This window comes from Asterias rubens, chromosome 1 (genome assembly GCF_902459465.1).
Source record: "Asterias rubens chromosome 1, eAstRub1.3, whole genome shotgun sequence".
NCBI lineage: Eukaryota > Metazoa > Echinodermata > Asteroidea > Forcipulatida > Asteriidae > Asterias > Asterias rubens.
Genome location: NC_047062.1, coordinates 18229510 through 18257176, shown reverse-complemented (window position 1 = coordinate 18257176; position 27667 = coordinate 18229510). Strand labels below are relative to the sequence as shown.

General features: G+C 37.5%; 2 protein-coding genes across 5 annotated transcripts in view; both read right to left on the bottom strand.

Annotated features, from left to right (window-relative positions):
- Positions 1-14763, bottom strand: part of LOC117307325 (protein unc-79 homolog) — a 55470-nt gene extending 40707 nt beyond the window's left edge. Inside the window, exons 1-16 of the mRNA XM_033792049.1 lie at positions 14719-14763; positions 14058-14188; positions 13225-13317; positions 12813-12933; positions 11286-11449; positions 9226-9396; positions 8269-8358; positions 7653-7708; positions 6802-6925; positions 6178-6242; positions 5452-5540; positions 3013-3088; positions 2327-2535; positions 1329-1597; positions 827-858; positions 375-478 (exon numbers count right to left, since the gene is read on the bottom strand). Of these exons, the coding sequence (XP_033647940.1) occupies positions 375-478; positions 827-858; positions 1329-1597; positions 2327-2535; positions 3013-3088; positions 5452-5540; positions 6178-6242; positions 6802-6925; positions 7653-7708; positions 8269-8358; positions 9226-9396; positions 11286-11449; positions 12813-12933; positions 13225-13246 (1592 nt within the window). The 5' untranslated portion in view covers positions 13247-13317; positions 14058-14188; positions 14719-14763. The remainder of the gene's footprint in view (positions 1-374; positions 479-826; positions 859-1328; positions 1598-2326; positions 2536-3012; positions 3089-5451; positions 5541-6177; positions 6243-6801; positions 6926-7652; positions 7709-8268; positions 8359-9225; positions 9397-11285; positions 11450-12812; positions 12934-13224; positions 13318-14057; positions 14189-14718) is intronic.
- A 1223-nt stretch (positions 14764-15986) lies between these two features.
- The window catches only part of LOC117300683 (SERTA domain-containing protein 2-like), a 32154-nt gene continuing 20473 nt past the window's right edge, over positions 15987-27667 (bottom strand). For all 4 annotated transcript variants that reach the window (XM_033784412.1, XM_033784428.1, XM_033784419.1 and 1 more), the window contains exon 2: positions 15987-27253. In XM_033784412.1, the coding sequence (XP_033640303.1) occupies positions 26323-27249 (927 nt within the window). In that variant the 5' untranslated portion in view covers positions 27250-27253 and the 3' untranslated portion in view covers positions 15987-26322. The remainder of the gene's footprint in view (positions 27254-27667) is intronic.

The window sequence follows — 27667 nt, the reverse complement described above, 5'->3', positions numbered from 1 at the left end:
AAAGTATATGCAATCTTACCATGATTATGTGTCTTTTTGCCCGGCGAAACATGATGTATACAGTGTTTTTTCAATAGAGGGCGGTTTAAATGTAAACACAGGTCACATCGTCTATACAGCCTGTGCTGCCAAGTATGTAGTGCACAAAACTAAATCAATCACAAGAACAATCTCTGCCCTCACAAGTACCCATTTACCCCTGGGTGGAGTAACATTTATATTTAAGTGTCTTGCTCAGGGACACAAGTGTCAAGATCGGGATTCGAACCTACACTCTGCTGAACAGAAGCATCAGAGCTTGAGTTCAGTGCTGTTATCCGCTCGGCCACGACACCCTGTTAGAATGAAGGTAAATCTGTGTGCAGTATACTTACTAGTCACCTCCAACCTTAGCGTAGTCAGGAGGCTGTGGCAGCAAGCAGGATACAAAGACGTTGAAGTGACTCTTGAGTATCCTAATCAACCATGTGGTGACATACTGAGTGATAAACATAGACAGACAACCAGTCATTTTGTGTGTGAGGTAGCATTGATTATGGCTGCCTTGTGCTAATCTTTTACCCGACAGTATTTATCCACGCCAGGCATGATATTTGATCCTTAGAAATAGGTAGAAATATTTTAACGAGTGCAAGGGCTGACCTACATGTACATATGGTGAAGGCTCTTAAATACTTTTTAGGTTATTTAATAACAGTTTGTGGGTGCCCTAAACGGCCAGACTTTGTTATTTATATTGACCCAGACCAAACTGACAGAACTCTTTTTGCATTCATATAATACAAACGTTAGGATTCTGTTTAATCAAATTGTAAACCTAACTTACATCTGCCTTAAGGCTCTCCAAAGCAACGCTGTCTGTAACCAGAGAAAGGGGAAAGACAATTACACCATGGTATGCAAATATAAATTCAAGCTTTATCTCATGCATTTTATTTTAGGTAATGCTTACACAGGTACAACCAATTTTACTGGTAAAAATTTTTTTTAAATTGTGCTCCTGAGTCTGACAGAAGCAAGAGGCAACATGTTTAGACTGCCAAGAGGCATTGTTTGATACATTCTGAATCATAAATCTTTGGTCACTGTGAGTATCTTTGGCTATGGCTGTAGCAATGGCAAGACACAGCAATGTTGATGATTAGCCAGTTGCAGCCTTCTTCCCCTAGCCATAGTCAAGGTTGACAGTTCGGTTCAGATTTAGTAATTTCCCAAACATTTTACCTGAAAAGCGGCGCAAAAAATCAACAAGATTAGCAATGTCTGAGTGTATGTTGATGATTATACAGCAATGTATAGTCCCTAAAGGTTTAATTGTAAAGTCTCACCTTGTGTAAGTGTAGCAGTAAATCCAAACCACTGAAACACCATGCTAAGCAGACGGCCCACCACCTCATCAGCAGTCCTGTCCGTTGGGTTGCATTTCTCAATCAGTAGCCACAACCCAAAGCGGCTGAGCAGACGAGAGTCACCGTCCATGCTCTCCAGGTCGATCACTTCATTCTCCGATGGCTGGCTGAACATGTCCGTGGTTGTCTCGGCCTCAGCGGCCGCCATGAGCGGATCCTTATCGGAGATGTGAGCTTCCTTCAGGAGACTAGTGGCATAATGATCAAAACAAAACAGAGTAGGATTTGAAACTTTGTATGGTGGGAGTATGAATTAGGTATAATTATAGTTCAGAAATCAGAGCTTGAGGAAACCTGAGAAAAAGACTCTTTAGGGGTCCAGCGTGATGCCAGTTCAACAATAAAATCTTTTGGTTTTTTATTAGTTGAAGTTTGCGGTAGCACCATGTGAAAATCTCCTTTGAGTAGTGTTGGTTCTGAAAAGAACAGAACCAGTGGTTGACGACTCAACATTTTGATCAGTATGCTCTGATCAAAACGTTGAGTTTTCTCCTGAAGACGATCAGAGCATACTGATCAGACCTTGAGCTGTCAAACACCATTTCACCTTAACTTGGTATGAATTGTCAAAGTGCATCTTACTTAAAGGCAGTGGACACTATTGGTAATTACTCAAAATAATTATTAGCATAAATTCTTTATTGGTAACGAGTAATGGGGAGAAGTTGATAGTATTAAAATTGTGAGAAACAAATAATGTTGTTATTTTGTGCATATGTTGAGATACACCAACTGTGAAGGCTAGTCATTGACAATTACCAATAGTGTCCAGTGTCTTTAAATAGCCCACATATATACACAAAACAAGTCAGACCTAGAAACAAATTTTTTGCACGGAGCATTTTCAAGCGAGAAAAAAAAAGTTTTGCAAAACAAAGATATTCCTTTTTTTGCAAAACAGACATGAGAAACTGTACCTTATAATTGCTTCGCAGAGGTAACTCTGCGTCTCTTTATCGCATGAGAGCGGATCGGCTGGAAAATCTTGAATGATATGTTCCTTCCTCTCTGTGTGGATGTAGTTGTTACAGTTCTGGCAATAACGGATCGGTCGGTTACCCTTGAAGCCGGTACACTCAGACGAGTAGCAGGTAAACAGGGCTTCTTTTTCAGACGAAGAACAATTCTGAAATGAGCAGCCAAAAATATTATGAAGATTCGAAGGACTCTCTTAGCTGCGTTAAATGAACAAAGCATATTAATTTGAGAAAACAAATATTATTCAAAATCCCAAAAAAAGTCTGGGGGGTTTTTCTTGGAAAAGAATGTTTCTTTTTGCCAAACAGTTACTTTGGAGACCACTCTTGTTCACTAAACTCCATTGATATATTTTGCAAAAATGAAATCCGTAAAATCTACACTTCTGGCCCTATGTTTCCGAGCTTTCGATGTTAAGATATGGTGTGGGTCTAAACAAACAAAACTGAATAGTAACACACCTGGCATCTGATTCCCAAAATGGCAAAAACCTAATTTTATCGCGGGTGCTCTTGGTTAAAATACAAATAAACGGAACCTATTTAAACACCCCTTTTGTTAGATAATTTATGTTAGGTTGATCTTTCCAGGCCTACAGAAAGTGTAAAAAAACATTTTCCTGTACCTTATTCTCGCAGGTCTTCGCAACATTTTCCTGCGGCTGTAGAACATTCAGAAACGGCTTGGAGTCACATATCTCTCTAACAAATGGACAATAAATGAAGACAACTTTTAAATTTTAAATTCTCAAGGATATTAATAATAAATTCCAGCTTTCAAAGTGGACAATTCCCCAATACTCTGAAGCACGCTAATGTCCGACCTGTGTTGAAGAAGAATGGCTTGGACATAAACTCATTGCAAAACTATCGACCGGTATCAAATCTCCCTTTCCTATCCAAGGTTATGGAGAGCGCTGCATTCTCCAGGCTCACAGAGCATCTGTCTGATAACAACATACTAGATAGTCACCAGTCTGCATATAGGAGCAATCACAGTGTTGAAACCCTTCTTGTGAGTTTGACAGACCATATACTACGGCAGATGGACAACGGTAACCTGACGGCTCTGGTTTTGCTTGATGTTTCCTCGGCTTTTGATACAGTCTGTCACACAACTTTGATCGAGCGCCTTCAAACCTTTGGAGTAACTTCTAATGCCATTCGGTGGTTCTCGTCTTACCTTAGTAATCGCTCCCAGTCTGTGTCCATTGATGGAGTCAAATCAGAGCCAACACCTCTGACACATGGAGTCCCTCAAGGCTCTGTGTGTGGCCCGTTGCTGCTTTCTGTATATACCCAACCCCTTGGAGAGCTCATCTGCAAGCACAACGTTCAGTACCACTTTTACGCTGATGACATCCAGCTTTTTATTTCCTTTCCTCCGTCAGATGCGAATCTTCTTTCTGTTCTCAGACGTTTAGAGGAATGCCTAGCTGAAATTAAAATTTGGATGTCAAGCAACAATCTTAAACTCAATGGGCTCAAGACGGAGTTCATGCTGTTAGGCTCGAAGGGGATGCTCAACAAGGTCACTGAGCCTGTCTTCACAACTGACGAAGCAAACCACAGTCCGAAACACAAATGCAGGAATCTTGGAGTAGTCTTCGACTCTACTATGACGTTCAACAACAACATATCACAACAACATATCGCTAAATCTGTCAGGTACCAGCTTCGCAACCTCTCCCACATTCGAAAGTTCCTCTCTCCCAAAGCTACAGAGCAGGTTGTGCATTCTCTCATAACATCACGACTTGACTTCTGCAATGCCATTCTCAGCAATATGCCAGAGTATCAGATCATCAAGCGTCTCCAACGACTCCAAAATTCGGCCGCCCGACTTGTCACCCTTACTAAAAGATCAACACACATCACTCCAATCCTCAAGGCCCTGCACTGGCTCCCGGTTCAAAAGCGCATCCATTTCAAAATTCTCCTTCTTGTGTATCAGTCTCTCCAGGGCACGGCACCAACATACATCCAGAACCTGCTACATCTTCATGCTCCACCCAGGCACCTCAGATCATCGTCCACCAAACTTCTAAACATTCCACGCACACGCCATTCATGGGGAGCCCGCTCCTTCTCACACTCTGGCCCATCACTATGGAACGAACTCCCCCCTAAACTCCGACAACTCACTACATATTCCAGCTTCAAAACCCATTTGAAAACTTATTTGTGTGCTTAACTATATTCTTTGCATTCTGACTTCGGCATCTCTCCTGCGCCAGGAGTGTCTTTTAGACAGACATGGCGCATTATAAATTGCCACTATTATTATTATTATTATTAATATTAAAATCTTAAAGTTATTGCATAGAGGAACAGTTCCCTACGTTTGTTATTGATTGTGGTTACCTCACGTGCATGCTGCTTTGTCAAAGACTAACCGTCGATTTCACCAAACTCTTCCTACTTAGGATTTATCTTAGGACTTAGGACGAGTTCAGTTCTGTATCCGAAGACGTTGGGAAGCATTGAACCCATCCTAAGTTAGGACGGGTTACTCGTCCTAACTCGACACAGGATTAATCCTAGCGTTTCGTGAAATCGACTGCAGTATCCTTAACACTTAACAAATCCCAACATATCCATAAAAAAAACCTGCAGTTCTACCAATGTTTGAATACGAGCAAAACTTACACTATATATTTCTGCTTTTTGAACTCCCTAGGTATCTAATTCAAGATCTGTGTTTATCCTGTTCGTAAGAGTGACGTAATTACAAACCCACTACACACAAACTGGCTCCACTGATTACCAGAAGCCCATAGGAGTTGCAATGAACTAGTTTTTCTCTGATGATTGTGTAAGAAATGTTTATGAAATAGACATGGTTTTACATACGTTCTTCAATGACTACAGTTTTCTCAGAATTAAATTTTCTGTCATAAGAAATGCTTTTGAAAGATTTTTTTTCAAAATAACATACAGACGTACGCCAGCTTTGGGCCCAGAAGCAGTGAAACTTTGCGCATGAAGCAGATTCCCAATGCTTGTGTCGAAATGACTTACTAACAGGATTGGCACATGATGAAGAAAGTAATAGAATTCCTTACCTGTTCACATAGTCACTGCAGACTTGACACAGATACAATGGAGGTGGGTGCTTGCTGTACTTGCCTGCAATCACTGGATCCATACACATCTGAAATACACACATTCTATCGTTTTACATCCCTGTGGAGATATCTTTTGTTGTTTCTTTTATCCATCAGTCAATCAATCAATCAATAAGTCAATCAATCAATCATATACAATTTATAAAGCACCTCAATCAAAGGTCTGCTCAAAGGCGCTGAGGCACAGAAGAAATATATAAGCCATTGATGGAAGGCCTCCTGATACAAGTGGGCTTTCAGAAGTGACTTGAACATGTGTCCCTGATGTGATTTGGAAGTTTATTACAGTAGTTAACATCTTACTTTGTAATAATAAAAAATAATAAATTATGCTTGTAAAGCGTCTTACATTCATGACTGGACCCCAAGGCATTGTACAAATTAAAATAGCACCAAATAATGAGGAGGAAATTCATCAATGAGCATAAACAGCTGACTTAAAATATAAAACAAAAAGAATGGACGAGCCAATAATTAAAACTACACATCACGAAAATTATAAAAGATGGAAAAGTACCCCTCTCTAAAATTCCTTGTGGAGCATCCCGTTTTCTTTCAGATACATTATTTAAACAGGTACTACATCAACCCTGTTTAGATGATTATTGTTCGTTGTCCAAACTTCAAGATTATTTTAGAACTAATTGTGAAATTCAATCTTACCTTGACAGCAGCGTTATTCACCGGAGATAAGCAGTTGGATCTCTGGCACAGAATGGGCTTCCAACCTTCACCGGAAAAAAAAGTTTATTTTTAATGTTGTCTGTCATAATTTTTTTTAGAGATATTTAAAAATATTGTTATGTTGGAGTTTTTGAGTCGCTCCTATTTACTTCATTTCTTTTTCTTTCAATTTTTGGCAGGAGACATGGACTTATTGTCTTGTTTGTACAGTATTGTTCTCTTTGTATTTTGTGAGAATGGAATTAGCTGTTGCAAACAGCTTACAAACCCAAACATTAGTAACAAAGTAACTGGCCTGGTGTTTGACCCTAGCAGAGTCTTTCCCGAAGGCTAAAATCTTTGAGCCTTTCGAGGGGAGGGGTATTTGTTGCAAATGTATTTCCGTTTTGTGGTAAGACAGCTGGTCACCTGTTCCTCCTTGCCACTCACTGGTTTTATTCTTACAATTTTGATTGTTTATTTGTTTATTTTCTCAGTCATAGCTATAATTTGTGCATTGTACCTTTTAATGTCTTGCAGTTGTTTTGCCAGTATTAACTGTAGTAAAATTAAAATAAATACAATCGCCCTATTTTGCCACTATCTTTAAGGGGGGGGACTTACATGTATAAGAAAAGTCTCTGTCTTCAACGTTGGAGGGCACAAGAGATGGCCAATAATGGAAAAGAAGATTAGAAGCAGCACCACGAGCTGATGATGGCCCAAACGCTATCGTACATAAGATATCCTGTCAGCAAATACAATAATCAGTTAGTCATGGAGAACAGGGATTAAATCCATAAAGCTTATAAGCATAGATAAACTCTGCTCAGTGAAAACAGGTGACCATCCAAGCTGTCATATGTTTAGTAATAATGTAACTGCCTGCTACTTCTTTGCGTGACAACAGAGTCTGATAAGCAAAGAAATTTACACAGTTAACTGTCAATATCTGCAGCGTAACATTGTAGGTAAAGACTGGGCGGCACAACTTCAAAATGTTCAGCTAAGCATTGCCAAAACTGCAGAAGCAGAACCCCCTAGCAGTAGCATATGGTGGTCCAGACCAAGAGGCCACCCTGAGGACATCTTGAACCAAGCAACTGGGTCCACCAAGCAAGGTTGTTGGGTTCTGGATTCAAGCTTCTAACCACAAACATAGGAGATCAGCACAACGAACCCAAGAACCCAATTTCATGGCTCTGCTTACCGTAAGCACAGAATCGGCGCTTACAGAAGCAGGGAAATCTGTGCTTACGTCAAGCGTATTTCACAGGTTAGCAGGAGATTTTGGCTTCTGTGTATGCCTACTGCATGTTACAAGGCATTCTATGCTTACAAGGCTAGCGCAGAAATTTGGCGCTAGCACGTCAAACGGGCGGCGGTAAGCAGAGCCATGAAACTGGGCCCAGGTATCTACTTGGTAGGGTGAGCGAGATGTTATAGTTGCATAAAATATTGTTGATATCACTTACTTTAAAGACATCTTTCTTGTATGTCATAATACATTCCATCAGCTGAGCATGATGAGCTGTAAACAATTATCATACATACAAACAAAATCAATTTTTTGTCCTGACAAATCTACAAGAAATTTACAGCAGCTGCTGGCATCATCAAGCATGAAATGCTGATTTAATTTGGAAACATTCTGCATATAAAATCATGAGTTTTAATAACACATGGTAATCTTTAAGAATTCTTATTATGGAACATCTATTCAGCATCCTCACAAACCGTTATAAACGCATTGATAATCAAAATGAACTCTCATTGTACCAAAACACTTTTCAAACTTACAAACAGTACATTGAAATTGACATCTCCTCCCATGTGCATTGTGACTAGAGCTCTTACACATTTTCCTTTTTAATCAAAGGTTGTGTAATGATCAACTTGCAGTACTACAATGGACAAAATTTCAAACCTTCACACTTCAGCTATATAGACCCCTAGCATTGGCCGCCATCACTGGAGGTCAGCACACAACTCTCAGCCAATAATAGGTCTGCATTCACCTCAGGGGACTCTTGTGAAATCATATGCAAGGGGCCATTGAGAAAATTATTTCACAGACACTTATGTTCTTACCTTTGTTCTTGCAGTGTTGTAGAACCAGCATTATGACCGCTGAAACTGACATGGTAGCGTAAGTATCGCCTTCAATGGACTGCACCTCAGCTGGTGACAAAAGTAGTTTTAAAAAGAAAATCAAATTTTATGAATGCAATTTATATGCAACTATTCTTCAACAAAACTATGAATGATCTTTCAACAGTCTATCCTTTTGATTGCATCACCACCCATTTACCATCAAGGGAAGGGCTACATTCCAACTGGGACATTACTGGTCTCATCAGCCACGTATTTCATTCTTGTTTGGGTAAAGATACTGCTCCTTGGTAAATGACTCTACAATCAAATTTAAGGGGCACCATGGCCTAAGTCCATTTCTTTCAAAAGCAGTCAATTTTGCTTAACATTATTCTGCTCAGCAAAAAAATAAGCAGAAAACCAGTCACACATGGTACACATGGCATGGAGTTTGATAGGTAGCTTTATTCTGATAGGCATAATCTTTGCTTAGTTATTTCTTGTGGTAAAGCAGTTTATGAGATTGGGCCAAGATCTCAGACCTTATTAACGCAGGACTTTGCCTCTTCGTAACTCTCAGCCTACTCTATTAGAAAAAAATACTACTCTTTAAAGGGATGGTACACGTTTGGTAGTTACTCAAAACAAATATTAACTTAAAAACTGACTTGGTAACGAGCATTGGAGAGCTGTTGATAGTATAAAACATTGTGAGAAACGACTTCCTCTGAAGTAGCATATATTTTGAGAAAGAGGTAACTTCTCACTAAAATAATAATACATGTAGACTTCTAGCCAGAAGTCTTTTATTCCTATCTAAAAGCACACAAATTCGTCCAACAAGGTTTTTTTACTTTCATCATTTTCTCGCAACTTCGACGACCAAGTGAGAATACACCAAGTGGGAAGACAATTACCCAACATGTTCAGGGCCTTTAGAGAAAATAAACTTACATAGACATATCGGGAGTAGCGTGGTGCACAGGAGATCCACCGTTTCCTTTTGGAGAGCCATTGGGAAGATGGCCAGAGTGGATGCCACTGTGTGTGGTATAGTATCCACTATCTCAGGCTCCAAGAACCATAAGATACAACCAAACAACTGCTGGATAGCCTGACCCAAATCTGTTAGCAAAGAAACAATTTAACACAGTCAAAAAACCAGTATGCTTAACTCGGAGCAAGAAGTTAAATGAATGTTAAGCCCGGTTCATACTTCCTGCGAATGAGAAAGAGGGGTTATGATGTCAAATTCACATCAAATTCACATCGCATTCGCATTCGCAGGAAGTATGAACCGGGCTTCAAACTGTGTCATTTTGATTCTGGTGACGTGGTCTTGTAAAAACAATTCTGTTCCAGTAAACATTTTGAGCTACAAGCCCTGTGGTCATGTGGATTTCCTCCGCCCACCATATTCGAGCCCTGTTGTACCCGCAGGTTCTCTAGTAATTGCTACCTCCTACAAGGCAAAAAAGTCTGAAATATACAAGTGCAATTCCTGCATAAAACCACAACTCACTCATCTTAGTGAGATTGCCAATTCAGTGCATCCTAAACATAAAAAATCATTTACCACATAACACTTTATATATTTGGTTTGCGGAAACACCATTATGTGTATCTACTTGCCAGGTAGATTATGTTCTTTTGAAAATTTGTCTTGCTTTATATCTACTACCGCAGAGTACATTTTTGGAATTCAGTAGACTTCTCATTTCTGAAAGGAACTGTCCTGCTTTTTAACCACTTTTTTAAATAATACTCTAATCAACTTGAACCCTGCATTGTGATCGTCAACCAGTGCAATTGATTCCTTTATTGAACTACAAAAATCTATAATGAACAGTGTGTATTGAACGCCACGTGCATCATACCAGCTGTACACTCTGGATGTACACAGCAGCAATGTAGTCATCATGCAAAGCTTATTATTTCAGCTTCAGGTAGTAATCATCAGGGCCCAATTTCATAAAGTCTGTAAGCACACAAATTTGCTTAGCATGAAATTTCTTCCTTAATAAAAACAGGATTACCAACCAAATTTCCACAAGATTTTCAGGATAAGCAAACAACAGCTGAATAGCAGTAAAAAGAAATATGCAACAAATTAAAATTTGGTTGGTAATCTTGTTTTTATCAAGGAAGAAATTTCATGCTAAGCAAATTTTTGTGCTTACAGGCTTTATGAAATTGGGCCCTGTACACAGAATAAGTGGGAACTAAAAGAAAATGTAGATGAAATATTCTGACTATTTTTCTCTCTATTTATTTCCACTTCACTGCTTACGTTACACTTAGTTACCTGGGCCCTATTTCATAGAGCTGCTTAAGCAAACAAAAAATGCTTAAGCAGAAAAATCCTTACTTAGTAAAATCAGGTAGCATGGTAAAATCAAAGTACCAGCCAAGACTCAACTCAATTGTTATGCTAAGTAAACAACAGCTAAATACCAGTCACAAGCAATATATATGGCATGACATTTGGCCAATAACATGTGTAAGCAAGCTATTTTCATGCTTAAGCAAATTTTTTGCTGAAGCAGCTCTACGAAATTGGCTCCAGTTCATGTTTGCTGTGTTGTCATTAAGCCTTTGAGATAGACTCTGCTAGGGTTGAAACATCAGGCCATTAGGCTAACTATTTGTTTGCATTTATAGATACCATAGGTCCTTTTGGTTGGTAAGCAGTTTGCAACAGCTAATTCAACTGAGTTGTAACAGGATGCAGATGAGATATTCTCCAGGTCACCGTGTTTTAGAGGTTAGACTGCAGGACTTGCAATTATAAGGTTGTGGGTTCGAATCCTAACAAACTTACAACTCATTTCACAATTACTAGAATAAGTATTGTAGTCTACAGTACTAAACCATATTTGTATGAGGAAAACTGGCTGTTACCAGCTTGGTGTTTGTATCCCGTTGTGGAAGTTTGTCGAGTGCCCTTGACAGGAAGGCCATCTATTACAAACAAATAAAGAATCGACTAGAATAGGTAGTCATAATTCCCCTACCTGACTGGCCATACTGCACATTGGGTACAATCTCAATGAGGCTGTCCAACGTCTCATAGAGACAGAGATAGTCCAGACTAGGATAGTGAGGCAGACGCGGGTTCAACCTCCTCCGAGCCGACTGCTTACAGTCGGTCAGATCGGCAGGGGCTTCCTTCAAGATGCTGCAAGGCAAACACAAACTGAGATGAAATTAACTCTCTCAAAATTTCTTTTCGTGAGGGATGCTTCAACACTGGTGTTGGTCCCATGTGTTGTGTAACGCATGTAAAAGAACCCAGTGCACTTTTCGAAAAGAGAAGAGGTTCGCCCCGGTGTTCCTGGCTGTGGCTGCTGTATGCGCCGTAGCACGTTGTAAACCCTTATAAGGTGCTAAATAATTGGGTCTCAAAATTCATCACTGTAATAACCTATCTTTCTGAAAGTGTCTATATTACTCAGCGCCTTGAGTACCTTGTTTGGTAGATACGTGCGCTATATAAGACTTCGATATTATTATTATTATTATTATTATTATTATTATTGAGAAAGTAAGATTAATCACACTGTCTGGTTTTATAAAAGAAAACCAGAAGGGAAACTGGTCGGGTAAATTTTTAATATTTTCAGATTGAACAGAGAAAAATTAGAGCCCGACTTGAACCTGCGACCTCCGGGTTACCCTGACTGGGATCTACCAACTGAGCTATCTAGTGTTAAGGCCGAGTCACACTGCAGCGATAACGAAAACGATAATGAACACGACGCAAAGAGAATGCATTGTATTGGTTGAATTGCTCAACGCAGAATACGCACACGCTCATCCAACCAATAGAATGCGTTCTCTTTGCGTTGTGATCGTTGTTGTTTTTCGTTATCGCTGCAGTGTGACCGAGGTCTTAATATTGTATCAGTATCTTTGTTATGGGGTGCCAGTTATAAGCCATCCAACCTGAAGCTGCTGCATTGCCGGGGATCACATCAAAGTTTATGATACAACCTGGGAAGCGGCTTCAGAGGAATCACCCGAAGGACCCATGAACAAAGATATTGACACAATAGGGACACCGCCAAGATTAGGGCGAGATAAGCTGTTAGTACTGCGCTAGACTTGATTCAAGTCTTAGATTGCGGTTATTCTTACTGCATCTCAGCCATGAAAAACGCCCCCAGATCATTTAAGGCTATGATCAGATTGCGAGTTAGGGCGCATCCCCAACTCGCAATCTGATCGTAGGCTAAATGATGAAGGTTGATCACAAGAGGGCGCTGTTTGTAGCGGCTATCAGCAGGATGACTAAAAAGCCACAAAGATTTGGAACCAAGTCTAGTACTGCGCTGGCACAGTAATCCGAAGGTCTCAGGTTCAAGTCCGCTCCGGTAAACTTCTTCTTTGTTCAACCTAACTTTAAAAACTGTATTATTTTAATTAAACCTCACCACTAGAAAACACACCGGTAACTATTTGTAAAAATAAATTACATTCTCACACGGTTATAAACTCAATTGGGTCATATACTTTTGTGGTAATGGATTTGATTTTCGTACCTCCTCAAAGTGTGAATGAAGTATCTGAGTGTATTAGCAATATCTGTCCCTGTTGGTAATGGAGCAATGTTGTGTAGAATACGGTTCTGGTAGTCCGTCAAATTACGAATCTTAGCTGAAACTGTTGAAGAAGAAAAGCATTTATATATTTCACCTATCAGACATGAACACAATTATTTCAGAAATGTACCAAATGATCTAATGTCTTAAAAAAAATCATAACAAATCTACACCACACTTTAAAATAATTTGGGCCATTATTTGTTTTTCACAATACAAAAGCATTACATAAGTGGGCTGGATTTTTTCAACATTTTGTAGAATGTAACAATGTTAATGTAACAATGTTTATAATACACTTCATTTAGGCCTAATATTTTACTGGAGTTTGAGAAAGAATTCAACAACTTACACTGCTCTGATTTGGTCGACATGTTGATCGATATTCCTGCCTGCAGGATCGGGGTTCACAACAAAGTTTTGCTCAAGGATGCATTCTTAGTAACTGAAAAAAAGACAAATTTAAAACTGATTTTAAAAAGCTCTATCCATAAACTTACTTTTTATATTAGTATATAAAGGACTATGCTTATAGGAAGAATTTGACATGATAAGAAAGAATTTAGATGGAATAAAATAAATTATTTGTTAGTATACTATAAAACCTGCACAGAAGCTATACAAATTATAGATTACATAATTATTGTACATTAAATTTGAAAACTTTAATTTGTCATTGTTTTTCTGACATAAAAGTAAACAGGTTTTGTTTCCTTTATATTACTTGAGGTGATTCTTACTCTTCTTATAATATACTTTATTAGTCATAACTGAACTCTATGTTCATTTATTAAAACAAATACAAAGTTTATGTAATTTGTTCCAGTCAGTCACGAGTCAGTAAGCTAGCCGCTAAATGCATGGTTCAAAATATTATATTTAATACGCTTCCTATTTTATTTCACATTAAATGAAATCATTTGATTGGCAATATTAATAGTTAATAATATCAAAGTTAGACCTGTCATATGTCAGTGTTTTCTGCCATCATAGCGGCTAAATAAATGAAATTGTCCGAGATTTGGGCAACGTGGACATGATAAAGAGCGCCGTCAAAACTCAGTCAAGCTGCTTCAAAATTGAGCTATTTAATAAATGAAGATAATTCTTCTTCTAATCTGAATGAAACTTATTTAATCCTCTTTGTGGATCATTGCATCATAAAGCATGGTAAATAATACTCACCCTTTTATCCACAAAAACAGTTTCCACTTCGAAAATAGCCCATCGAATCGCGAATCTTGTTCACATCTCATCTGTCTGTACACTGGGTGCATAATTTATGTTGATCAACAAATGCAGCGCATGTGCATTACCTGTCCTCGTTCAAAATTAAAAATAATAAACGCACTTTATTTTGTCACTTAATTATTATGATTAAAGATTGCATAGCACACATAGAAGATGAATTTAAGGGCAATTATTTCGGGTAAACTGTCATTAGTTCGTGATTGCTGTCTTGACTTACAATAATTTCCAACAGTGATCTACCGCCTCAAAATAGTTGACCTCAGTTTGACCTGAACAACAACAATAGTCTATCACATTCTTAACATTGTTGACATTTACTGCCTGTCAGTTGCGGAAAAACACTTTAAGTGAAATATTTTTCTAGCAGTTCGCTTACTAATAATCATCAAACAAATAGCTAGTTTTTGACATTTTTTTTTAAACCATGGAAGAGTTGTTACAGTTCAAGTTGATATTAATATTAAAATTTATAGTTTGTGGTAAATTTTAGGTGAAGGACAAGGAGGCATGGCTTGGGGAAAATCTGACAGTAGTGAAATCAATTAAAATCTAAAAAATAATTGTGGTCAAAAGGTGATTCTGCCATCTTTCTCACGTCCGTAATATAAGCATTGTACAGACAGTAATTTCTATCCAGTGTTTTGTTTAGTGTCTTGTGAAGAGACAGTGAAAAGCAGTTAGAGATTCCCCAAAACAGCGCCCTCTTGTGTGATATTTATAATTGAAAAAAATATATAATCTTTCTAGAAATAAACCTTTCTAATTCGTTGTCCTATTTTGTCAATTTAGTTTATGTCCTTTCACGATATTTGTTTACAATCTGTTCAATATCTTTATTTATAAAATACACCTTTTTTGTTGTTATTTATCTGATCCATAAACAATAACTTATCATTCAATTTATTTATGGAAGAAAAATATATAATTTATTTGAAACGCCTACCCTACAGGAGGCAGTCACATTAGCATGTATGGAGGAGGATACTTGACTGAAGTGTTGTACCAAGTTCCAAGAACTTTAAAAGGGATTCTGTATTTATTTTTAGAACACAATTTAAAAATAGCATGGGAAAAAAACAAATTTGGTGTCCAATGATGAGGTCCCACTTTAAGTTCCTTGTTTACCCAGTAGCCTACCCACCTATTTGGAGTGGGTGTGTGAGGTGTTTGAGGCGTGGGGGCAGGGCTAGTGGAAGTTTCGAACTAGTGTAAATAAATACAATTTTCCATGTCTCTGGGCTCATCATTCATTGGGTTTTGGGTGTGTTTTTTTCTGAACACCCAAAATATATAGTGGAAGTCTTATGAGTATTTGAACTTTCCAGGACTAGGGCATAGCGCATACCCAACCATATTGTATTGATTTTTTACATGGGTGTGATTCTGTTTCTTCGGATACTTTAAATTAAGGTTGTTTATTATTGTTATAAAAAATAAATTCATATTGTTGGAAAAGTAAAATTAAGCAATGAAATGATATTTGAAAGTAAAATTAATTTAACAAATCAACGGAGATAACCCAAGAAGAAAACATGTCCCCAATCTCCCTTTACTTGTAAAACAATGACAAATGTTGCCCAACTGACGTTCATCATCATGTTACCATTAAACCCATGTAAATGGTTGTTGCACTAATTCAAGCAGGATTGCATAGTATTCTATCTCGTCCCAAATTGTTACTTTCTTTCAATGTTCATTATAACATTTCTTTGAACTCTAGACAGAATTTCAAAATATTTGTTTTCATATAAAAAGTTGTCTTTCTTTAGACTTTTCTTGTTTTCAATACATGCAAACTTGCACAGTCTATACCAACAGCAAGAGAGTACACAAAAGAAATTCCAAACAGTAGACAACTCCAAGTAAATTGAAAGTTGATATTTATTTAAATCCACCAAAAGGGTAGAGTCTTACGTCCTTAAGTGCATTTTTATACAAAGCATTCAATAACTGTACAAGGAATGCTGTTAAAGCACTGGTAATTAAATCATAACCAACGCCTTAAAGTATTCCATTAAATACTATCATCTTAAAAAGTAGATTTAACATAACCAGTTTGACGACTACTTGTAAATTACACATAAATACAATGATTATGTCTCGTACTTCATTTTGAAATCTTCAAACAATTGAAATAAATAATAATAACTTATAAAATACCCCTCCCAAGTTGTTAAAAATGAATGATTTTTTTAAAAGCTGTTACAACAGCATGGAAAACACATTTCTTTTTTAACAATACTGTAAGTTGGTAATGTGATATTGTTCACAACCCATACACAGCCGAAACTAAATGGAACAGTTGCTGGTACTATTCCAGCAACCAAGACAACCAGATAAGACGACTTATATATTAAAACAGTACCGGTGAACATAAAATAAAAAAAGAGGGGGTAGGAGTTGGCAATGAAGGCAGTTTGGCAGGCCATCAGTAAACTTGAATTTAAAAAAGCACAAATAATAGCCACAGTTATCACCACTCTGGCAAACGATTTTTGATAAACTGTCAAACTTGTATTTTATCAAACTGATATAATCACTGGTGGCCATTAACTATACTTGGGCAGGGTCTCTAATTTGGTAGTTTTACCTCAAAATAATAAGTAACGTGACAGCTAGTAAACGGGACATAATTTAACTGAAGGTTTTCTTGCTGAAAAAAAAACTTACTCTTCAAATTTGCACTTGGCCAATACTTAATTCAATAACACCCTTTGTATCTTAAATGTATTTTATCATGAAGATTGAATACATCACTTTAAGCCACTTTTTTTAAAGATAAGTTGCTTTACAGTAAATGGCAATAATCAGTGTCAAAACAAGTTAATACAACTTCATATTATTAAAAAAACAAGAAAAACATCCTAAAAATACACTAAACTGTTCAACAAAATCTACTGAAAAGCAGCAATTAATTATAAATTTATCAATACATTAAGCTATTCATTCTTACTCTATTCACACAAACAAAGATTCAATGTTTTGAACAGCAGGAACTAATAACCAGGGCCATATTTCATAGAGCCGCTTAAGCAGAAAATTATTGCTTAAGATTTTCTGCTGAGCAGAAACTAGCTAGCAGATTAGCAGTCACGAATTGTACATGTGACATGGTAGTTTGGCTGCAAACCTTCTTCTGGTAGGTAAGCATAATTTTGTTGTGCTTAGCTACATGTGCTAAACAGCTCTATGAAATAGGGCCCTGGGCAAAATTTCATAAAGCTGCTGACCGTTGAACGCTGTGCTACTACAGTGCGCCCATAGAAATATAATGCTTTACAGGGTGCCGGCCGTAAGCACTGAATTCCTTGATAAGTATAAGCACCATGATATTTGGCCCGAAATTCATTGTAAATTTGGAGCCAAAATCAGCCTTCTATAAATGGGTTGAACAAAATATTCACAAACAAGTTATTATTTTTTCCTTCAATTTGACACAAATTGAAAGTAACCAATTTCTTTCACAATGCAATTACAGAATTACCTCACTCAAGATATCAAAAATACACTTTTTCATTCCACAGTTTCATACACTTATTTAACAATGTCTTAGTCAGTAAATTCCTTTTTCTCTTTCTTTCTTTCTTTCATATTTAATTCAGATTATCATAAAAAAGTACTCAACAGTCTCGCAATGCTGATATGATAAATTATTACTTGAATCATAAGAGTATCCGTACACTGGTCTGAAAAAAAACAACATACGGGTACATTCAAATATGTGTAATTTCTCAACAGATTCAAAGATATGATTCAGAATAAGTACCTACTGAGTAAGACAGAGTTGGAACAATTTTGCACAAAATATTATTTTCATAAACATTTTTTCACAAATTCAATTGGGAACTTTTCAACATTTCATACCACGACAACTAAAAATCTATATCTCATGTACAGTTCTGTTTGAGTAGACTAGTAGCTTTCCATCCATTGAGTTTAGTTATTTGACACAAAGACTTCTTGGAATATTGCTGCAGTTAAAATAGACACCATTCGCTCCCTTCTGAGAATCTCCTGGCTTGTGCCAGTCGGTATTTTTAATTTGAACATTGCAACCCAATGCACTACTCAATAAGCAATTTTGAGATATGGTGGACGCATTACTATAAAAGTATTTTGGTTGGGGTAAATTTGTCTGTATTCACCCAAACCAAACAGTGCACTCCTATAGTGGCCACCACACCTCAAAAAGGCTAACGCATTTCTACCTGGCATAATTAATTATTGGCCTCCATATTCGGTCATCAGATCCAAGTGATTACAGCCTTTGGCCGTTGCTGATCAATGCAGCGTATGTTGACCACAGACATACAGTTTCCCCGAAACCTTCCAGTCATGCATTGGATTTGGCCGTCAATGAATTCCTAGTATAGTAGTACACTAGTGACGAGTGTTGAAATCTGGCTTTTTCACTTCCTCAAGCAACAACAACTTCAATGGAAACCTCACATTATGTAATGTATATTAGCATCCACAGATCAATACAAACAAAATGAGGTTTCCAAATATCCCATGATTGAGGGAGCCACAATACTAAAGACATATCAAGAATGTGTTACTTACACTGAGTTAACTTACAGCCCTGCATGTATCCGTCAATAAAAGGTACATTACAATACCATAGTATTAGAGCAGCTGTTAGGTTTACTATTTGGACAAAACAAGACAGCAAAATGCACAAAGCAATTCTATAACTGTTTAGGTTGTAAATTGTTCATCAGGGAGTCTGAGTGAGTTTCCTGAATGTCAAGGACATTTCAAATAGAAGTAGTTGACTTACAACACAAGATCCAAGGGCAAAGTTTAATTCTCAGTTATTCAACACTATTAAGTTCAACAGGCATTCAGAGAAAGCTGCGTCAGCAGAAAACTTTGCTTAAAATGTTCTGCTCAGCAAAACAAAACCAAGCAGGATACCAGTCACAAATGGTACGTATGGCATTATGGCAGTTAACCTCACTCTGGTAAACATAATATTGGGTGCGTTCGATTAGCTTCCCTGGGTCGACCCCGTGGTGCTCACTCGGGTGAGCCCCTGACAAGAGCTAATCCAACGATCACACTCGACCCTCTCCTGGTGATGGCATGCACCTCAGGTCACCCCCAAGTGACCCACTCCACAAGCAGGGCACTGGGGGCTGACCCGGGTGAGCACCGTCAAAGCTAATCAAACGTAACGGGGTCGACCCAGGGAAGCTAAACTAACGCACTCATAACTGTGCTTAGCTACTTCTTCAAACTTAAGCAGCTGAAATTGGGGCCAAGATAATGGGAAGGAACAACATCTGTTATGAAGGCATAGAACATAACTGAACATAGAGTGACAAACAAAATGTTTTATCGCCTTTTGTTACAGCGATTTTTGACAAACTATTTTGTTGTTGTCAGACAAAGATGTGATTTTTGTTGCTACTTTTACGTTTTAAAAATGAAAGCACCTCAAGATTAGAAAGAATCAGGATGATAAGAAAGGCCTGGTACGAAATAACCTTTGCATCACAAACTTCGACGGAATTATGTTCTTGATGTTGTTCCTCATCATTAACCCGGCAGTACAAAGTACATGTATCGGACTAACAGTAACAAAATGTGGTTAAACGAATGTTACTACACACTGAAACAGTAAAAATACTACAACGTGTTGATATGTGTAGTGTATCACTCCGATGCATACACATAATTATCAACGACATAAAGTTAATGAAGTTACAATAAAACAAAAACCAAAATATAATACATTCACGGATAGATCGAAACACTCAAGTTTTTCCTCATACAAATGTTTATAAATAAAGAGATAGCTATAAAAATGTTAAACGGAACTTAACCAATAATATGTACATTAAATAAATTACGCTAGAAATAATTAACAAAATAAATTATTCAATCAAATATCATTTCGAAGGGGGGAAGATCATAAATTAATTGGGAAACTTCTACATGAAAATTTTGTTGATATCATAAAAAGATCACAACTGATAAGACTTAAATTAAAATGCATTTGAAATATCTGGGTTTTTGACACAGCACAATCTGTAACCTTTAAATCCCTTCGTAAATTCCTTTCATTAATGAAGACACTGCAGCTTTGTCACTTTGTACTTAATGGGGATCTAGGCAATGTCCGAATTAGCGGCTTCAGCTGCAGCTGTTTCTAAGAGCAACCTATGCTTCAACACACGTTGTCATGGTTATCCAGCCTAAGCCGTAGCCGCCAATTCAGACATGGCCAATCATTGGCGGCTAGTCCATGCATCTATTAAGTAATAACATCTGAATATTTTAAAACAAGGACACAGTGCAAAGAGTGTCTGGCAATTGTGCGAATGTGTGACCTCATCCCAGATAACAGGATCATTTGATAACAGTCAATGCTTGGTCCACTTTTGTCACAGAATCCAATAAAAAGTGGATGTATTTTCATAGTTTCAGACACTCTTTAGATGCAAATCTTGCATTGGGAATACAGCTAAATTAATTTTCTTTGCATACAAGCTCAGATACATTGTAACAATTTAAATGCATCGAGAATGTTATGCAAATTTGTGCTTACTTTGTGTGAACAGGTTAGATTTTTGTTTTGTTTTCAACCAAGCTTTCTGTAACTTTTAATTTTCCACAATCATCTTAATGACACATTAGAAGCCAAAAAGGGGAAAAACTAAACAAATAAATTTCCAATGAGGAATATTCTTGTGGGTAGATTCAATGAGCCGATATGAATATTATTTTCCATCGATTAATTTTACTCCAAAGTATTATGACTTATCAGACATGAAATCAATAGTGTCTGAATATTTTGTCATATTGCTAGTGACACACAGTAAATACCAAGATGATATGTAATTAGCACAGCAGTAGTGTTATTGCCACAGGACAGTAACTGCATTGACTCCAAGGCTAAAGGTTCACACTCCCAGATATACATAAATGAATTTGGAGTAATCCACGCTAAGTCGCCAAGGCTACTCATCATAATACAATGCGGGCAACATGTCCCTTCCACGAACTCAAGGGATTTTTGTTTCTATTATAATTATTTCTTTGCATTATACAGTGCAATAACTAAGTTCCAAGAAAGATTCACACACTTAGAAATGCATTTAACCCAACGGGCAGTAAGTCCCCACATTTTGACGACAGGGACGAATGCCCAGGTCTCTGCCTGCATTACTTGTACTACAACGTTTGTAAATGTAAGTGTACTGGCGCGGTGGCTAGAGGTGAATTAATTATGCTACTGTCAGCCTCTGCCAATAATTACTGCATGCCTCCCAGCAGATTCAGTGTGCACGCCAAACAGGGAATTGAAATCACCTCCGTGCAACAAAATCTGAATATTCACGGGGTTTATTTGATCATCAACAATTGGTGAAAAAATCCAAAGTGGGAAGGAAAAAAAAAACATCCTGTGAGAATTTCTCCTTTAAATAGCATGGAACTGAGAAGTTGTGTTTGATTTGTTAAAGGAATATGCTAATTGGATGTGTGGCGGATAATTACTGTTAGGCAAGGTGATATGCTGATATGCATTGAGATAATAAGGAATGTATCAACTGTACTTATGAGTAATGACGCCACAAGAGGACGAAGGCCATGAATGAGAAGGTTTTTTTTATATCAATAATCACTTTTGTTTATGATGTGATCTGATAACAGCAACAAATTGCATTGGGCTTTAAAAGTGTTTGTTATCGTCTCTTGTGAGGATGTACTCTTCTTTTTAGGGATGTAATTATTTCATAATGTTTTTAAAAATATTCAGTTGTCTGTGCTAAATCACTTATAATAATAATAACAATATCTTGATAATAAACTGATATGTTGATGAATTGGTGAATTTCTATGCCGATAGTTTTAATCACACACATCAGACTCAAGACTTTGGAAATATTCCAGGGTTACATTTTCAACATAAACAGTACCTCATTTTGCCTTCATAGGCTGAAAGTTTTGTTATCCCCTTTAACATTGCATGCGTAATGGAAAAAATTCTAAACTTTGCATCGAATCCAACACATTCAGTCACGGGTGCCACTTCTAATTTCCCAAGACGTCTTGTGAGGGGCAACAACAAACGGAAATCACCCTCACTCTGGGGTCAAAACCAACCCGAGTCCCATATTGCTGCTTCCTTAAGAAGGGATGGGAACTTGACGCTTGTTTCAAAAACCCATTCTGTGCTAAGAAGTCACTTGGTGCTATCATTAGTCATCGGAATGGGGGTAAAAAAAAGTAGAGGGAACAGAAAGGGGGGAAAAGTCCCTAATCAGAGAAAGTTCATGTTCAAAGCGTGACCTTTGTATGCCGTTTGTTTCTGTTAACAAGTCTAGATCTCGTTGCAGTAGAAAATCATAACCCATAATAATGTGGGTGTTTTTTGGTTTGTTTTTATTTAGTTCTCACATAAATTGTTATTGTTTTTATGTAAATGTTACTTGCAAGAAATTGATTTCCCAGGTTGTTGGATATTTTCTCACCAAAAGTTGGATCAACATTTCACTGCATGGGTTGGGTTACCCTTGATCAATTCAATACAGACTTAAGGAGAAAACCTGAAAAGTTGTTCCACAAATCATGTGAAGTAGCTTCCCAAACTGTTCTACTTGATGAAAATATTTATTTTGAGTGTGTCTTATTTTGAAAAGAAGGTGTCCATACACACAGAACCTTTTATGGTTTCAAATGTTATGGTGTTCATCAAGCATTAGGTACAAAGGATTTAGAAAGTTATTTCATGTAGCTCTATCATTCATACTTGGTTTTCTTTTTTACTGAAAGTGTTTTCATAACAAGGGGCATAAACATAGACAATTTGTCTACAGAACAGAAGAAAGCCTTTTGAAAAACAAAACTTTGAAAGGCAAAATCCGAAAGTCTTAAATTCACAATGGAACCAGTTTGATTTTCAAAGCTTAACAGAAAGAACCAAGGTGCCTTCAGAGTTAAGCTTTGCAGTTGAAAGAATTTGAATGGATAATGCTCCAATTGAGAGACAATCCAAAACTCCAAACAGCTGCTTCTCTAAGCTATCCGCATCATCAAAACAACAAAAATACTGATAGAGCTGAAGGGTGATATTTACCACGTTTTTGGGCCATAGCTTTCCCAAGGTTTTGTCTCATGCTGATTTGATTAAGGAATCAATGCCATTGGAGTGCAGAGTCTGTGGATCTATCCACAATGAACACGAAAAGGGTATGAACTGCAGCTCTCTACAATCGCATGGTATCCATTTGATGGGATGCTAATAGCGCATAGTGTCACTATCAATTTGCATCAGAACCTGCTTATGCTTTCATTAATGATAACACTCCGCTCAGGGGGGCGCTTGGACTGGGGCTCATACATTATACAGGGCATTTGTGTTTGACTACACTACTTCATTATTTAAGTTTGCATGTGTAACATGCGTAAAGAATGTCTGCAAAAATGTTTTATTTAGGTAGGCTGATTCATGAACAAAGCGCACATAAATGATGTGTTTTACACCACGGTAGATTTAAGAGGAATCTTACTGGCTCTTTAAACGTGCAGTATTTGCAAATAACATCAGTTGGCGTAATGCATTCTTACCAATCAAGACTTGAATTAAGAAAAACTGGTTTGTCTTTAATCTCTATCTCTGCGCTTTCATTTGAAAATACATCCGTGAACGCCTCATTTTTTTCATTTCACATTCAAAAGTTAAACCATAAACATCTATATCATCATTTTGATTTTTTTTCTGTACTCATCAAGTTCCTTTCAATTCATTGCATATTTTTAAAATTCAGTTTCATTTGGTGGGTTGAACACGAAAATATTCTCTAACAATACTCTTCTTTTTTTTTTCAAAATTCGTAGAAAAGTCTTCTTTTTTTTTAAACACAGGTTTAGTAACATTTACCTTGATTGTCCAAAACCACTAACCCAACAAGCAGCCATTTCGTATCATTAAGCATTTAATTTTAGTAAAATATTTGTGCCAAAAAATGTTGTCGATAATACTTTGTTTTTTATTCTGAAAAACTTTGTAACGAAACATTTCAAAGAATATAATACTATTTTTTTGGTCATTTTAAAAACTATTTCGTCCTTTGCTTAACTTAGGGTCCGTGGTCGTAAAGAAAAATTGTTGGAAAATGGTCAGTCAATATTTTTTTGGAAGTTTAATCTACAAATATCACATTTTGTCAAAAATGTCAAAATTTCGTCAATTGTGACCAATGAAAGTGATCAATTACATTATTTGATCCGCAGCACAAGTTGTTTGGAAAAGAATAAAAAGACTTCTTTTCTTTTGTTGTTTTTTTCGTATAAGTTAAATTATTTGAGAAATATATTACTGTACAATACATAATTTATTATAGTTCATAAAACATTTTCTTTTTCCAAATTCAAGCCACAAATCAGAGCATGACTTGGAAGATCCTTGCATACCGTAATAAAAATATGACATTTAATTCTTACTTTATAATATTTACAACTTTTTTGACTCTTCTATGAAAGAAGCAAACTTCTCACATCTAAATTTTGTTTCTTAAATACTTGGAAGTGTTTAACCTTATATATTACATACATATCCATGTACGGTTTAGGTGCATGATGATATGTTTAATATGTACCACAGCTTTTCAGCATGGGAATTTGTTTTCAAAATATATTAATATTTTATCCGCTTCAAGAAGCACTTAGTAAGTTTGTTCACGCTCAGCACTTTTGCTAAACAGGCTTTTAAATATTTTTAAAAGCTGATTCAGACCTTTCCTTCTTTGTCCATCTTTCTTCAGTCACCAATTTTGTAGATCTGCTTACACAGAAAAGATTGCTTAACAATTCTGCTTAGTAGAAATGAGCAGCATACCAGTCACAAATTGTACATGTGAAAGTGTAGTCAAGCTGGTAACCTTATTCTGGTAAGCATTAAGTATGTTGTGCTAAGCTACATTTGGTGCTTAAGCAGCTCTTTGAAATTGGGCTCAGGTAACTTTGAAACAGCACTTGGTAATGTAAACTGTTTCCACCAATAAATAGATCAACACTTGCACTTTCCTTTTAGGCCACCAGGAACACAATGATTCCAACCTTGATACAAGCCTACTGGAAGGTCACATGTATTCAAGTTCAACAAAATAACAAACAAAACACATCTTTAACTTGCACTCACAAACGCTTTTGTGGTGAGTAGTTTACATTGTGTAAAACCCTTAAAATGAGCACTTAACTACAAGCATGTCATGTAGACTATAAAACTAACAATCACTGCACTCACTGTGACCCAAGATATAAATTACCGTTTCATGTCCTCTAAAAACAGAGAGTTAGTGACTGTAAGGGGTAGGCTGATATTCATACAACAGTTACTGCTAAATATAATTGGTACCCTCCAAGCCAATCAGATAAACATCAGTCTGTGTGTGTTTTTGCCACTGAGTGGTGTATTAGTAATAACATGTTTGCCTAAAATAAAAAACTACAATTTTGAATTATTACTCATCGGCAAGGGTGACAGGGTTTTATTGTTGTCGCGCTGCACATGTGTATAAAGCTAAATAGTTGTACTGAATACAATGGGGTAGTTCTTTGTTGTCTTACTAACAAGAACAGCCTATCAGACGGAATCCTTCAGTATACCAAGGTTATAGCACTACTAGCTAGCTGGTGGTACACGTAGTTACCGAGTGGACACGTATACCTGTGTGTGGTTACTTCTAAGGGTCAATCCAATAGTTGCATTGTATTCAAAGATCTTCAGTATTTTTGTGTAATGCTACCCGGTATGGTGACAGCAGTGACAAAAAAGCCTTGGCACAAATCCAGGCTTTTGTGAGCCTTGAGCGGCGGTTCAAGAAATCATATAGTGCAGTCATGTTTTTTGTGCGTGTGTGCGTGTGGAGGGGGGGGGGTACTAATGCATATAAGCTTTGAGCCTATAAAGTCACTGAGCCGATGTTTGATAACAATTTAATAAGGGGGGATATTTTTGTTTCAATATAAATTTCCTGAAATGCAGAATTTCATTTATATTCACACACCAGTTTATTGCATTTCATTACTCTTGCAATCTCAAGTTTGCATTTGTATGGCATTAACATTGCTTTATGGCTTCTGGTATTAGGAAATGGTTGTTGCACATTCTGAAATATGTGTGTGTTTCTAATTTACAGCCTGCCTGACATGCTTGCAGATTCCTGCTCCTGTTCAGATACCCACTCTGTTACATTCCCACATCCACTAAGACATGCATAATTTGATCAAGCTCGTCGCACCCAATGTCGCTACGGCAACTGTTACCCTGGCTAGCTGTTGAGTTCACATCTGCACTGAATGAGGAGAAATCCCCGGAGACCGGCCGTAGCCAGTCCTCCGAACTGTTCACAGGAGATGCTTTATGGTTGGATACAAAAGGCGAAGCTACGTCAAAGTCGTATAGAGACATGTCGATGTCGCTAAAGAGTTCATCGCCAAAGTCTAATATCTCAGAGTTGGTGTTTGGAAGTCTTGGGAGTTCTGAGTTGCTCGTCGTCGTCGTCGTTGTCGCTGCTGAATGGTTACCTGAATTGGCGGTATTAGTTACATTTGAATGTGTGTTCATACTGCCTGGTGACGTCGGCGACAGTAACGACGGGGAAGGGTTAGCACATGAATGGATGGAGATTCTATTCAGCAGACCATTGTTTTCAGGGTAGGCACAGAATCCTTTCGTCGAGTTGTCTTTGAAGTGATTGCTGTTACTGTCCCTGGGTGGTGAGGGTAGGACACTGTTTGCCGTCTCAACAGCGCCAGGAAGCCTGTCTTTGTCCGCTGTGTCCGTGCACGTGGACTGCGTGCTGGCAATGAACGTGGAGAGTTGGAAGGAGTCGCGATGTCTGCCCTCAGCGCGTAGTTCATGTTCTATGTGGAACAGGGTGTTGCGGATGAGCACAGAGCGCCGCAGACAAGGGTCTATGAGGTTACATGTGGCTTGGAGTTTACAAATGGAGGCATTCAGCACATATTTTCGTTGCATAGTATAGGAAAAACACTTCTCTGGTGATGGAGGAGGGGAACCATAGCCCGTGACGCAGTCCCTTGTGTCACACCCCCCACCTTCATCCAGCGCATGGTGTTTGCGCTTGATGCCCGTACTTACGAGGCCTGGCATGGATCTATAAAGACAAAAACAAAACAAGAATTCAGATTACCACAAACTGTCAATCAAAATTAACAATCGGCCCAGATTTCCATCTGGACCAAAACATTCAAATGAATTTAAATGAATCGTAAAAGTGACCTTGAGGCCTGTCAAAGAAGAGTTAAACCCAGATCATTTGATAAACCATATTCTTCAATACCAGCATAAATCCTACCAAATCAATGACAGCTTCATGTACACTGTGCAGCATGGTTTAAACTAATAATATCATCAAAGTCTAAAGTGACTCAGCAGCACCAATTGTCCAATCAATATGATTAGTCCAAGAATATCTACAGTATTTACACTTTGAAATCCTTTACACAAAATGACTGCCATAATCAACTACAACCACTAGATTGATTGTTAAACAGTTGCTGTGTAGTAA